At 38.3% G+C, this 15,045-nt stretch overlaps 1 protein-coding gene across 1 annotated transcript in view; it reads right to left on the bottom strand.

Moving 5' to 3' along the window:
* Positions 1-2,556: 2,556 nt before the first annotated feature.
* The window catches only part of KCNK5 (potassium two pore domain channel subfamily K member 5), a gene marked incomplete at both ends in the record, with an annotated part of 33,513 nt that continues 21,024 nt past the window's right edge, over positions 2,557-15,045 (bottom strand). Inside the window, 4 exons of the mRNA XM_084283929.1 lie at positions 2,557-3,377; positions 4,115-4,283; positions 5,187-5,353; positions 6,758-6,869. Of these exons, the coding sequence (XP_084140055.1) occupies positions 2,557-3,377; positions 4,115-4,283; positions 5,187-5,353; positions 6,758-6,869 (1,269 nt within the window). The remainder of the gene's footprint in view (positions 3,378-4,114; positions 4,284-5,186; positions 5,354-6,757; positions 6,870-15,045) is intronic.

Raw genomic sequence — 15,045 nt, forward strand, 5'->3', positions numbered from 1 at the left:
AAAGAGAAATTTATTTACTTATTATTTTGCAATTTAGATCAGACTTTGACTATGCTTTTCCATTTCATACAATTTCAGCAAGCATTTTGTCTCCTTACTGTCCTGTAGCTTCTTAACTGTTGGTAAAACTTTTGATCTTTGCATCAATAATGGAAGACAAGTTGGAGGACAACAAAAGCTATATGGAGTGCTTTTTCATTTTCTTTCAAGCTAATATAAACATTTTTAAATTAAAAAAAAAATGCAGGCTAGACTTGTTATAAAAACACCCTGTGTATCAGGTATGCCAACTTACCTAAAATTTCTTAGGGCTACAAGGTACAGCTGTCAACCACAACCCTTCAGATACAAAGAAGTAGTTGAAGAAGGGCTCGGAGTCATTTTAAAACAATGCAGGTGTGTGTGTGTGTGTGTGCATGGTGGGGGAGTCATTTAAAAGTAAGTCAGAATCTTCTTGATAGTCCATCTCCCTCTTTTACTTCAGATGCAATAACATAAAGCAATTGAATTTGAAATTAGAATCTCCCCATAGCAATATTATCAAATACATATTAACTACTGATTCTAATGATGTTGGTTTCACATTTTTGTCAGTATAACAGACTTGGCCGTAGTTCACTTTCTATTTGAAAAATCTCATACGTGGAAGATGCTGAAAAGAAATCAATACAGACAATCTCGTATTTCACAGTAGGCAACTTCAAAACTTCTTGTCAAGAGGACATCCAACCAGACTGCCAGTTTCCAAAGAAGAGACCGGCAATTGAAGCTGCAACCCGTATTTGCAGTTATTACAAAAATGCAGTAATTCAAGATTAGCACTGTAAAATTCCATAAGCTCATTTTACAGAACTAGTGAGTCGGCCAGCTTTACACTGAAAATAAGAATGAAACAACTTAACTGTTCACTGAACTTTGGAAACTTGAGGACATACTGGAATGACTTAAATACAGCGAAACTATACAAAATAACAGAACTTGAGATGTTAAGGTTCAAAGGTCTTGGGTATTTTCTGTTCCAAGTAAATTAGATACAACCAAAGTCAGTACTTTTTGCTGATGCATAACCAACAGCCTCATTTGAAAGAATTGTCCAGGTTAATGCAAGGATACGGAAAAAGAAAAATCATGGTATAATTTTTTTTGTAGCCAAAATGTCTTGGGATTAAACGTTATGAAAAAGACATATTTCCTTCTCAGTGAGAAGCCCATTTCCAAGCCACATATAATACTTTCAGGAGCTTACAGCCAAAGTCCCTTTTAGAAAGTGCTTTATGGCCTTAAGTCACTTGATCACATCTCAGCTTTGCACAAGATTTGACATTGTTCAGCCTTCTTGAAAGTGGGATATAATAACCATTATATATGCACATAGATCAGGCTTTAAAACAAAACAGACAAGCAAAGTATAATCAACTGTTTCAAAAATCATCTCTCATTCAAGTCTAGTCTGAAGTACCAAGGCAGGGAGGAACATCAAACAACAATACTGACTAACACACTGCACAGGTTAGCAGCAGTGCTGCAAGTCTCTTCTGACAGGCATTAGGGCATTTAGAGAATATCTGTGTCTCCAAATGATTTTTTTTTTCCCCTCAGAAGAGCAGTGTCACTAAAACTTCACCTGTGCATAGATACTGTATAAGATTCATTCAAGTATTTCCTCTAGGAAATGGACAGTGGAAGGACACTTTCAGCATTAAAAAAGTTTGTTGCATCCTGCTTGTGCTCGTACATGCTTTGATCAATAGGTTTTTCAGTCACCTTAATCTTCAGCAGTTCTGGGGATAACGTGCAGTTTAGCAGCCCAATTGGTGAGCTTCATCCCAGAGGATTTTTGCCTTCTCAATCCATTCCTTGGAATTTTTAATTTGAATATTTTGTTCACAAAGCTACAATTATAATTTGACAAGCACTGACATATTCCAGACAGATGTTTTAAAAGCTTCCTCCTCTCCTCAGTCTGCCAGTGCACCTCAGCTCAGATCTGTGTCCCTGGTATTCCATCTAAAGTTTCTCATTAAGAACCACTAGTGGTTGCACAATTTTTTGTGGTACAAACTTAACAATGGGTAGTAAAACAAAAACAAAACAAACAAGCAACCCTTGCTTTCATTTTTGATCAAAGCAGGATTCAAATCCAGGTTTTCAGAAAGGCTAGTGGAGTAACCGAACACATTTGATGCCCAAACCAGTCTCTTTGCAACAGTATAGTTACACTCCCAAACTAATTCCTCAATGAAATGCATAAATGCAGAGCAGGTCCAGTGTATTAACTAGTCTTTTTCTTGTCTACTTTGTTCAAGAACCATAAAATCCCAAGACGGAGCAGGACTCCTGATTCAACTGTTATTTTACAAGTCTCTTCAGATAAGCAAAGCTGATGGGCTCAGAAACCAACTTAGGATAGGAAAAAGACACTGGAGGTCATTAGTTTGGGTCTTGCTTTTGTTTTCAAAGAAATAGGAGAAGTTGCAAAAACATGCTTTTCTCCTTGCTCTATTAATTTGTTCAATATGCACTGACCATTTTCAGAAAACCACTGTCAAGCATGCTTCACGTTGCAGCCTTCACATTGCTTACTGTATTATATTCATTCATCAGTTGTTCATAAGGCACAGAAAGTTCTAGCTCGTTGTTGGTAAAGGTAGATTCATCAGAGGATGGGAATTTTACCAGTTTTTTTTCAGTTTCAGGTTCCTCTACAAGATTATCATCCATGGATGATTTTGAAGTTTCTTCATCATCTGAGATATCTTCCTCTTCATCATCATCCTCATTTACAAACGTTATATTGGCATTCTCAAATATTAAGGGTCGATAGTCTCTGGAATCCCATACTTCACCTTCTTCTTCACTTATCCTGTCTAGCTGGTTTACAAACATGGTTCCTTCTAGAGGGCTGTCTCCAATACGTTTATCATGGAGGTGCCTGAGTACATGACCATTTTGAATGTCCAGGGAAGACTCATCATACTCAAATGACTCTGTCTTTGTGTAAGTCACCTGAGCATCTTTACTGGCATTCTGCATATTTTGTTTGGTATTTTCTACTTTGATTATCTTGTCATTGTTTGTCTTCAGGGCCTTCTTCCCAATTTGTTTAATAAGATCATTGTAGGTCTCTTCCTTCTTTGAAAGGAAGCTGAAAATGTTCACATCCTTTGATGTACCCATTTGAAGGGGTTTTTTAGACCTAGGATGGTTGTCAAATGACTCTTTTCTTTTTTTCCTCCGTTTCTTGATTGCTTTGTGAACTTCCACAAACATACTGACCTTCCAGTTGACAAAGAGTGAAAGCCAAGCTAGTCCCAGATAGATCCATAACTCCACAAAGTATCTGTAAAGGGCATGATAGTTTGCATCTGGATTTACGCCTAGAAAGAATTAAAAACAAGAACATTACTGAAAGAGGACTCAGATGAGAAATCTTAAGTTATTACCCTGAGAGGTACTCCATTCTGTATAGTCTGACCACTGGGCTACAACATAAAATGGCAGCACGTGCTCCTTGTAAGCTATAAAAGTAGTTTCTTCTTTTTGAAAAAAAATATATAAGCATTCTATTCTCCCAGCCCTTAAAGTATAGATATAGGTACTTTCTTTGAGATAAGGATCAGCCTCAGAATTCCACTTACCAAGGACCATCTCCAAAGCCCCAAATAACATAGCAGATTTTAGAGAAAGACAGGATTTATGAGGTAGACACCAGTATGTTCAGCATTTCCTGTTGACAAGTTCTAGACAGCTGCACAGAGAGTATCACACAGCGCTGATGCACTCTGCTTAAGTTATGTGATCTCCTTTAAAGATGCTAAACTGTCATGGTGGATAGGAAAGCTCCATGCCTGAAATAGGGACCTGGGGCAGCTGGAAGGATGACCAACGCCAGAATTCAGCTCCAGACTAAGTCCAGTAAAGGTCTTAGGTATCTAAATTAAGATAGAAGAGCCAGATGCAGTCCATTGGAGCAGTACTCAGATTTTATTAAACCTTATATTCAGAAAAATGTTTTTAAAAAGCTTAGAAAATAGTTTTTAGAATTAGAATTTAGAAACAGAATTGCCACACATTGTGCATGTAGCAAAATAATACATAAAATATAATTACTTACCAGCAACAAAATCTCCAAACCCTATGGTGGTGATAGTGATGAATGAGAAATAGAGGCCTTCAATGTAATCCCATCCTTCAGTCACCATAAAGACAAAAGGAGGAATAACTAGATGGACTAAGACACCCCAAACGATGAAAATAGCTGTGCATGTAATTTGTGCTTTCCTCTGGAAAAAAAAAAAAAAAAAAGTCAGGGAAAAAAAGATGATTTTCTTTTCCTTCCATGGCATAGAGTATCATTGGAGAGTATCAGTCATTTCGGAGTTTTGTACTAACAGTTTATCAGCTGTAACTGATAGTCACTGACTGAAGTGAACACAACTATTTCTTACAACGGTTCATTTGTGCATAGAGGGTCAGGACTGTTTGTTGCTTTTCTCTTATTTATGCTTCCTACCTCTTTTGGCACTCATCTAACCTCTGCACAAACCCTGCTTCACAAAGCTGCAAACACACACATTTCACCATCATTTTCCGTACCTTCTTGGGTGTTGAACCAAGGAAGTCAGTGCTGTTTCTGAAACTAGGGCCCAAACTAGTCCCACCATCCTCCATACACTCCGTCCTGCATTTGATCCCACCTCTGTGCAGTTAGAACTGAGACAAAACTTGTCCAACACCAAACAAACAAACAAAAAAACAGTAACTGAGAATAAAACAGTATTTTACTCTTATGCAGCGAATCAGTTGAAAGTGCTTATGCTAGCACACAAGCAGGTAGGAGCAAGGCAGGACAGCTTATTTCCATGACAGAGGAGCTTATAGGGAATGTTTCTGAAATTAGAGCCTCACCTATATTGATCTTATAGGTTTCTCATGTATGGAGATATATGTCTTCAAAGAAATTACAGTATGTATTACCAAATGCTTCTGCAAGACCTCATTTTCTTAAAACTTCTGGAAGAATTAACATACCCAAAATACCTCCCAGTTATTTCTATGCAACAACCATTTGGGAAATTCATATTTATACAAGTGTTTGTTTATTACTACAATTAGCAGATGAATTAAGCTTATACTTTATGCATCAAAAATACACAGCAGGACGATAAACAAGCAGAGGACCTTACCAGGCTTACTCCTCTTTTTGTCAGAAACTGGCCTAGCCTCTTTGCACGTCCTCCAAAGAACTTCCCCAGAGCACTGATCCATGTCAAACAGAGAGGAACTCCAAAGAGCCCATAAAATATGCAAAAGAGACGCCCAGAGGGCGTCTTTGGTGAAACATTTCCGTAACCTAAAAGAGATAAGCATATGCACAGTCTGTCTTTGTTGTACAGAATTCAAGGCAATTCTACCTATACATAGAACAACATTGCATGGCCTTCTGCTGTATCAGATGCTCCTTATTTCACTGTCTATGAGAACATTAGCCTACTCCAGCTGATCTTCTGAATCTGGATGCCTTCCAGTGCTACTTCAGAAAATGTGTATTCCATTACTGCAGGCTGAGAGGAGGACTACATTTTAAGCGTTCCCTGGATAGCGTGCATCTTTTTCCTTGACAAGATGAGATAAATATGAGCTAATACTCATCTCAAAACCTCTAATAAGATTCCCCAGCCTTAAGCAGTAATGTTAAAAGCTTGAGTTTGAATCAATTTTATGAAATGAAATCTCAAAATTTACCCTGAAGTTAGCTTTCACATGAAAGATCCATTAATGCATATTTACTTTCTGACCTGTTACCTTCCCAGGGTAAGGGTTTGAGAGTTAAGTGGAAGGTGAGTTATGACACTGCAAGATATTTCAATTGAATTTCATTCCTTGCTGGTCACAGAACCCAAAACGACATTACAAACTCAAAATGAGAACCCTCTCTGAACAGATTTTTCTTATTTAGGTTCCTGACTTCTTTGTGTCACAAACTAGATTATAAGATGGGTATTGTGAGTTTCAAATAATAGAAAATGCAGTGCTGTATGACCTAACAGTAAGGCTTCCACTTACATGTACCTCCAGTCTTCTCTGGTTATTTTGTCATATATATTCTGTTTTTTTGTTTGTTTGTTTGTTTGTTTGTTTGTTTTTAATGTTGTAGGTGTAACCAGGGTGTACCAATACCTTGTAGCAAAGATTACTCCCTAAAAGATGGCAATGTACCTTCTGTATGTCAATGCAAAGGGTTTTATAAGCACAAATCAGTAATGAGATTTATAAGACCACACTTCTTGTTCCTTATATTCTTTAAGAGATTAAAAATAGCCTAGATTGTTCTGTAAGCCAAGAACACTGCTAATTCAGTAGCTGAAGAGGATGAATGTGAGCAACAGGACAGTTATACAAAAACCTTATATGCACGTGCTTTAAATATTAGTTTAATGAAATGTCTGGTAATGCTTTCAGTTAGGGAACTTTATGATTTGTTAATTTAAGTGCGTGAATGAATGAAGAGAACTGGAATGACCTCAATTATCCCCATCAGCACCTTGTCTCAGTTACTTATTATAACGACACGTTCTTATATACACCCATGAGCAAAGTGTCCTAAAATATTTTTCCTCTACAAACCTGTGTATTCTACACAACTCCAGCCATAGCAAGCTTATTATTATTAGCCTGACACAGAAATGGAAGAGTACAAGCACAGTGGATCATAAGGAAAACTACAGTTAGGACAGTTGATGTAGCAAATGCTTACCGATTGTAGTGATTACAGTAGCAGCAAAGATCACAGCATTAGGCCAGTTCCAGTTGTTGAAAGTGTTGTTCCCAGTGATGGCAACCCCCTGACCAGCAGCATTTGACACAACCTGTAGGAAACAGTTTACAGTCATTCTTGGGAAATCCTGGAAGCCTGAAACAAAAATGTGTCTGTCCCTCTGGGATTTTCTCCCTTTGTTCACACTTGGAAAATGACTACGTAAGGATTCTTTTTTTTATTATTATTTTTATTTTATTTATTTTTTTTTTTTTGCAAAGGCCGGCCTAATAAATTGACAATTTTATGAAATATTAAAAATTTGCTTCAGCTAGTAAGAAGTAGTGCAGATGCTCTGACATTTAAATAGGGGCTTTAATCAGATAAGCTCTTACTTGATTTACCAGTTTAACCCAAATGGATCTCTTCCAGATGCTCAACACACTCCTCCAGGCTGAGCTAGCATTTAACCTTCAGTGTAGTTCCTGAACTTGGTTTAACGTTTGGGACATCGTCAGAACTACTATCCATTTCAAAACACTGTTACATGTCCCAGCTTGACTTAGGTATGAACAAGACGTCACAGAATCCTTGGCAAAAAGTGTGTGATTCATGTTAATTCACCTGCTATCCCTGGCAAAGTCAGACCATCTACAAGCCAATGTAACATTGTATTTTCAGTGAAGAAAGACAAATTAACACTTTTCCAAAAATTTAATGTAACAAGACTAATTGATTTTGAATTTGGTCCCTTTTTCATTCCCCGTCTTCCCCGTAGGAAGCGACTCTGAACACAGCCTCCCCTGCCTTTCCAAGACTAGACTATATAAAATACAGCAGTACAAGAACCTGATAATTTAACACACAAAGTCAAAACTTCAGATCAACATTGTACATCTTGCTGATTTGGATGTGTATTTCCAGCTCCCTGACGTAAAAGAGAAGTATGGTTTACCACATTCTCTCCTGAAAGTCCCTAGTTATATAAATCTTTTCTCTGTCATATAATGCTGCTATTAAAGCCTTATCAACTTGCTCTGCTTTTTTCCCAACTGTAAACCACGGTGGTCTAACCTTGTAAGGCTACATCCACACACAGAGAGCTGAAGGTGCCACCAAAAGATGATTCAGAATATCTCACTTTCCATCTCTCCCTTGATAAGTCTGAATACAAAAACTAGCTTGAGCTAAATATCTAAAATTAGAGGGTTCATATATATATATGGGGGTTCATATATTCATTATACAAATATAAATATATATATATATACGCATTCTTTTAACATGACAGGTGAGGTTTACCTTAAACTGGTAATAACTTATATAGGTGCCTACAACCAACCCTTCCTTCCTTCATTTGCCCCTTCTTTCCTTCCTATTTGATTAAGATCTGATCTTGTACCTAGCAAAGACTCAACACAAAGTTCAATCACTGTTAAAAACATACACAAGTTAACACAAGTTTTAATTATTCTTGAGACTTACATATCACCACCCTTCTACTGCAATAAAAATGCCCTCAAAGTGAATATATTGAGCATATACGAGATGCAAACAATTTAATTAAAAAAGCACTTTCAACACACAAGCTATTATGGAAGATAAAAGGAGGAGCACTGGAAGTGAATGAAGGTACAGAACTAGACCTTTCTGCTGGGAATCTGAAGGTGTGTGCAGAGCTGCATGCGGTCTTTCCATAGCCTCCAGGCTCTCAACAGAAAAGGATGCAGAGGGAGTTCTCACCAAGGCACTCATTTGTCAAAAGAAAATAGCACTTAAGAAATAGCCCTAAAACGGGCAGTTTGACAGCAGGCAAGTAAGCCACCCCCTTCCAAAAAATATGTGAGGCAGTTATAACAGATCACAATGTTCTGTAATCTGACTGAAGTAACTTCATACTTTTCTGTCACGCTCTGTAGATGAATTTCCTGAAAGTCCCAAAAGATATCCAAAGCACCCTATAGACACAATCCGTGATCTATCATCCCTGAAAAGATGCCTTGACTTCTTCCACTGCCCATCAAAACTGCACAAAATGGTAATATCAAGTTCTCCAGTTCTTTTCTGTGCTATAAACTCACTTGGATTTCTATTTTTTCTCACAAAGCAACTGATCTCATATGAGATGCACTGAAGTATGTTTCCATTGTCACTGGGCCATTATCTCATTGTATTACTCCACCTTCAGTTCATGAGCTCAGTTCCCCATTAAGTATGTACAGTTACTTCAAGGTCTGCCAAGGTCTGGATGTGGCAAGAGGGCCCAGATCCAAGGGGAAGAAGCTGCTGGGATGGGTAGCACATGGCTGCCCTTCACACCCAGTCAGCTGGCATTTCGGACAAGATAGCAGCTCTCTGAGCTGTGTTAACACTTAACATTAAGAATCACAGCTACTCTCCGGCCAAAGCTGCCACCTCCTTCTTGTCCCTGTTAGCACAGCTATCTGCTATTATCATATGTTTGTCTGCAATTTTCAGTCTAGCCTTTTCAAGTTACTTTTATCCCAGCTGCAAGAACAGAGACAGTCACAAAACAAGCTTTGATAGCTTTGGTGCAGGAGGGAAAATGTAGCTGCTTTCCAAGCAGGAAAACTTTTGCCCATACTGAAATGATTAAATATTTTGGCTTCAACAAATAATGCATGTACAAGTGGACACTGTACAACTGAACAGCAAATATGTTCCTCCCCCCCCCCCCCCCCCCCCTTGGTAAATGTTAGGCACTGTCATAGATTATCATAATCTAGGATACACGACGTCCCGGGTTGCCTGCATTGGAGTTCTTAAACTACGGAAAATTTATTTAGAAGGCCTTCACATACAAAAACAGAGGGTAGGGAGGGAAAAGAAGAAGAGAGCAGATTGTTTAGGTACTCTCAATGCCCTGAGAGATGTCATTTAGAAAATACATTTTCAAGTACGCCCAATTTCAAAAGCTGAAAATGGTTTGCTAACTCAGAATTTACGTCTCTTTAGACCCCACCTCATGATGGTTTGGTACGGAAAAAGTGAAGAAAACTTATTTAGTGTCAAATGACTTTTGCCTCACATCAGTCAAACCTCCTCCTCTCCTCCCTCACTCCCCACCACCCCAAATCTGTAGTTTGGCAAGTGAAAAAGGAAAATAAGTAAGCGCCAGTCCCTAGAGCTATTGCTGAGAGTAAACAGACATTGCAACTGCAGAGCGATTCTTAAGATGCAAATAAATGTAATGCATCTTCTGATTACACTAACACAAGTAGAAACCAGGAGGTCATCTGAATATAATCAAGCAGACAATTTGCTCCATTTGCAGGTACAACCCCAACAGATAAACCCCAGGACTGCTCCACTACAGGTTTGAGTGTCTCCTGGGTTTGGTGACATTTTTACAGGCTCTCTGATGATCAACTTTGCTCAAGATTTACCAGAGCACACAAGAACAACTTGTTATATCTCCTGTATCTCAGGCAAAGGAAAGGAGCATCTCAGATGCTTTGGGAACATACCACTTACATCCCTCTGTACAAGTAACAATATGACTGAAAGTTCTCAAAACCAACTTGAACAGAGAGAAAACAGAAAGGAGAAGCCTTGACCCACAGAAATATAGATATGTTCCTACTTCTGTTTATATACACAGGAGGCATGGCAAGTTTGAAATTTGATCAGTAGCACTTCAAGGTAAAATCAGTCACAGCAGAATGACATTTAGTCCCTCTAGAAGTAATGCAAAGGTATAAAACGAAAGGAATTGGCAAACTGGAGTCTGTCTGCATGCTTAGGAGGGAGTAACTATGTGGAATGTGCCATTTTACTTCAGCTTCTTGAACTTCAGAAGAAAGGAAAATGGGACAGGACTATCACCTTCCACCATTTGACGTGTGAAGAAATACACAAATACACAAATTTTCTTCTTTCTAGGAAACGTTTAGAAGGTGGCTTCCATCCAGTACTAAGTCCCAAGTAAAATGTGCAAGCTGTTAAAAGTCAGTTTTACAACTCCATTACAAAAATATGACTTGCAAGTAAATTCTGATCTGAAATCTCTTTATAGTGGTATCTTTGTTCACTCCTAATAAGAAAGAGGTTGCAAAGAAGGTTGTATATATACACCCTTGTCAAACACCAGTACTGATTTTTGAGCCAATTCATCATTATCCAAACCCAGTCATATTTCATAATGGCTATAGTCAGGTTGTTATAGCTGTAGTTCACACAATATTATCTGAATATGAGTTTGAATGCATTTGGCTTCTCTGTCATGGACCATATTAAACTACAGAAAATTTCCTTTAAAAGGCCAAATGGACCATAAGGCTACCTTTGCTACAGCAAAAAAACGACTTCCGCAAGTACTGACAGTTATTCCTGCAGTCTTTGGCACACAAGCAATTGCATACAAGTGAAAGAATCACAGAATGGTTGAGGTGTGAGAGGACCCACATGTGGTTAGTGATGTTATACTAAGTTAAGGAGTGCAGTAAAGCTGTGATACAGGTTTTGCATATCAGGTAGGCATAATTTTATATTTTATATATCCTAGACACTTTAGTATGGATTGCCTGAATCTGATAAAAATAAGCAATAGGAAAAAAAAAAAAAAAAAAAAGAAATTCCAGGGGTGCTTACAGCAAAATGAGCTAAAGACACAGAAAAATAAAGGGGCTGTGTATACTAGAGCAATAGATCCTGCCCACAGGCACCCTATTACATACAAAAAGAACAGCCAGATACTGCTTAGTGCCAGGTCTCCTTTGAAGAGTCTGAAGCCTGTGTTATTCCCTAGAGATCCGACACATAAGCCTAAGGGTAGCTTTAAAGTTCTCTAGGTGGTATGAACAATTCCCCTTTTCTCCATAAGAAAGGAGATGTGATTGAACCATTAAACCCGAAGTGAGAACCGCTGGCTTTCATTCTACTCACGAGTACTATCGTGTATTTCCTACAACATAGGCAATCACAGGTGTCTGGTGCATCCAAAGCAGAGCATTAAAGCAACAACTGGTGCATCCTTTCAGGTCCCCTGGGCTTTATCTCCACTTCCCAAAGACTGTGAAATCACCTTCCTTCATCTAGGTGTGAGCATTTAAAGCACAGATAAACACTGAGAATTACAAATCTACCAAGATGATCTTCCTACAAGGCATAAAGCTTCAGCAGCAATCTCATTTTTTACATTGACATCCAAATCTTTTACACAATTTGAAGAAGTCTGGAAACTGTGGAGTAGTCATTTAATCACAGGTATGTATAATACAGACAATTTAGCCAAGCATAATAAAATTGTCCAGAGTTGTAGGGTTTAGATTTACAATAATCAAATGAAACTCTATATTGCTGTTCCTTTTTAAGCAGTTTTTAGTTTTAACCAAATCCAGCAGTAAAAGAGTAACATAGCAGGATTCAAATCCACTGGCAATCACAGCACTGCTTTGTTGTCTTTGATTTACACAAGGGATTTGAGTGATTAAGAGTGAAAGCTACCTGAAAACAAATAGATAAAGTGGTGCAAGAAGCTGTATGGATATTTTTCATGGCTTACAGAATCAAGAGTGAGCTTTGGACTTCTTAATGACTTTAAAAATGAATAAATAAATAAATCCATATCATGCAACCTTCACACCTTTCTTAGGCAACAAATTGCCTACATTTTTTGTACTTACCTGGCTTATCTGGCTAGAGCTATAAAGTTACAGTAGCAGTCAGCTGTTTACAATAATCAGATTTTAAACGCAATCAAAACATATTTAGTCGTTAATGTTTATCTTAGCAATATTTTTTTTTAAGTCTCTTTTTTTTTTTCTATGCTCCCATGCCAGATCTACATTACAGTTTGGCTGACCTAGATAATATTGTCTTCGTATTATGTGCAAATAGAGAAAAGAAGGCCACTACATCTGTATTCTTTTTCAAGGGGAAAAAAAAAAATGCCCATGTGTGGTCAGACCTACACTGACAGAAAAACTTCATCAGACTCCTTGTGCAGGCAGGCAACACAGTCGCCGTGGCCAGAAATGTCCTGCTCTGTGGGCATATTGCACTTGGACATCTGTTTGCATATTAAAAGCACCAGAAGCAATTTCACAGGCACAGCCTGAATTTCTAAGTACTGTAGAGCTAGATCAATAGTAGTGGATTCACAGTCAAACTAGGAATATATGCCATAAATTAAAAAAGAGCCATAATCTGTTGTTTTGAGTTGTAGTTGTTAAAGAAGGGGGGGAAATAAAAGAAAAAAGATTCAAGGCAACTGCCTTCCTCCTCCCCTTCCCTGATGTGTCCTCATTGAATGGAGGTTAGTGCACATCAGAGAAAATATTTTCCTCACTAAAACCTCTTGGCAGCGTGGGGTTTGGGTAAGGAAAGGGAAAGAGAAGCCAACTATGCAACTAATAGTTTTACCAATGAGTACAACTCAGAGAAACTTTTTCCCCACTTTTCATGTCTGTATATACGAGGTATATACATGTAATGATTTATGATTTTTTTCTGTTTGAGTTCTCCAAAACCTTCACATTAACCTATATATTCTTGAAACTACATATTTCAAGCCAGCCTTCGCTTCCAAAGATAGCTGCACTACTGCTACAAAAACCTTGCTATGCCACGATGCTCGCTTTGGTAGCCAGAGATGCAACGTGGCAGAGCTGCAGAAAGACAGGAGAATACATGTAAATAAGACTAAATGATCTAGGTAGCTAAAATGGCAGCTCTTCCGGTGTCACCTTTAGGAGGGCTGCTGTGTACAGAGAAATCAAAGCTCATCATTGTTGGGAGACATGAGAAAGTCTTCAACAAAAATCCATGGCCCAAAATACAAAACAGCAGCACCTCGGTTGGACTGGTGCATTTCTGACAAACATTTAGCATCTGGCAAATTCTGTACGTAATCCACTCAGCTCAGGAATTCACAGGAAGCCATGTCTGTAACTGTCGATGACTCCAGAAGAGATCTAAGTCACCAGGAAAAGCACAGACCCGTGGTTTCTGAAATCCGTTTTTCCCCACTCCCATCTCTAGTTAGGGACAGGCTTGTTCTGAAGCTCACTTGGACTCCTAGATCCCAGCTGACTGAAATACGCTGACATACAACCAGGGCCAACACAAAGGGCCAAGAGAACAAGCCTTTCAGACTGCCTTAGCCACTTTACAGTCCATGCAGGACTATGCTAACTAGCAGGACTTTGGATGGTTGACCTTTCATTTCCCTCTCAGCATTATCTGTGTTTGCAATATGAATTTGATGTTTGTCAGGACAAGAACGATGCCAGATGTGAAAAGAAGACTTTTAGCTGAGTCCTGGATTTCCTACTTCACTTCTGTGGGGAATGGTTTGCGACCTTTTTTGTAGAAAGAAAAATAAGACAAGTGAACCATATTGTCTCGATCTAACAGGCAACACCCTTGTGTCTTGCTAACCTGTCAAAGTTTTACTGTCCTTTACTGACCTATGCAGAGAGTAGAGTTAGAAGGCGGTTGGGGCAAAAGGTACAGGATATGAGTCAGCAGCACCTGCATGAGAGAAGGATGATGAGGGTGAATAAAACAAGAAAAATTCCACATTCAGATGAACCGAGCACATGTAAGTGAATCCTCAGTTAATTCAGCTGCTGTGTTTGGCATTTCTTCCAACCTGTCCTCCACTAAAAGTTGCCAGGTTCTCCAGACTCATGAAGATCCTAGCACTTGTACAGTCTGTTTTAATGAGTGTAAGATCCAGCGTTGAAACAGGAAGCTTTTAATAGAATAATGTGATTATGGGCAGTAGCCACCTACCACAAGTCAAAAGTTGAAATTTGGTCAACCAATGGGAAGTAGTCATTGAGGGAATAATGTCAGCTTACTTCTAAAAGAATAAAAAACCCACATATTTTCAAATAATAAACCTAAGCAAAAACATATATTAACAGCACCTAAAAAGCCAGAGACCAATATTAGCATACAAGATTCCTTCCCCCTTATCTACGAATTGAGCTAGAACAAAAATAAAATCAAACCCTGCAAAGCAAGTGTTAGTCCCACTGTTTACATTCCTACATAGAACAACTACAAACAGCAGGGGACACAATTTTTCTCCTTTCTGTCATACGCTGCTTTAAAAAATGGTTTATTAAGTGTTATTGCAAGTAAAAACATATTTTGCATTTTTTAATCGACAGTTTAATCTTAAAATACTGTTCCCATCAAAGGGCACACTTTTGAAAGTTACAACTTTGAAAAAAAAAATCCTGGCAAAATATGCGTTTACATACTTGAGGGGAGGGTTTTCTTTCCAGCAATGCCAAAATTTAAGCCTGAACAAGATG

Source organism: Netta rufina, assembly GCF_964035555.1.
Source record: "Netta rufina genome assembly, chromosome: 3".
Classification (NCBI taxonomy): Eukaryota; Metazoa; Chordata; class Aves; order Anseriformes; family Anatidae; genus Netta; species Netta rufina.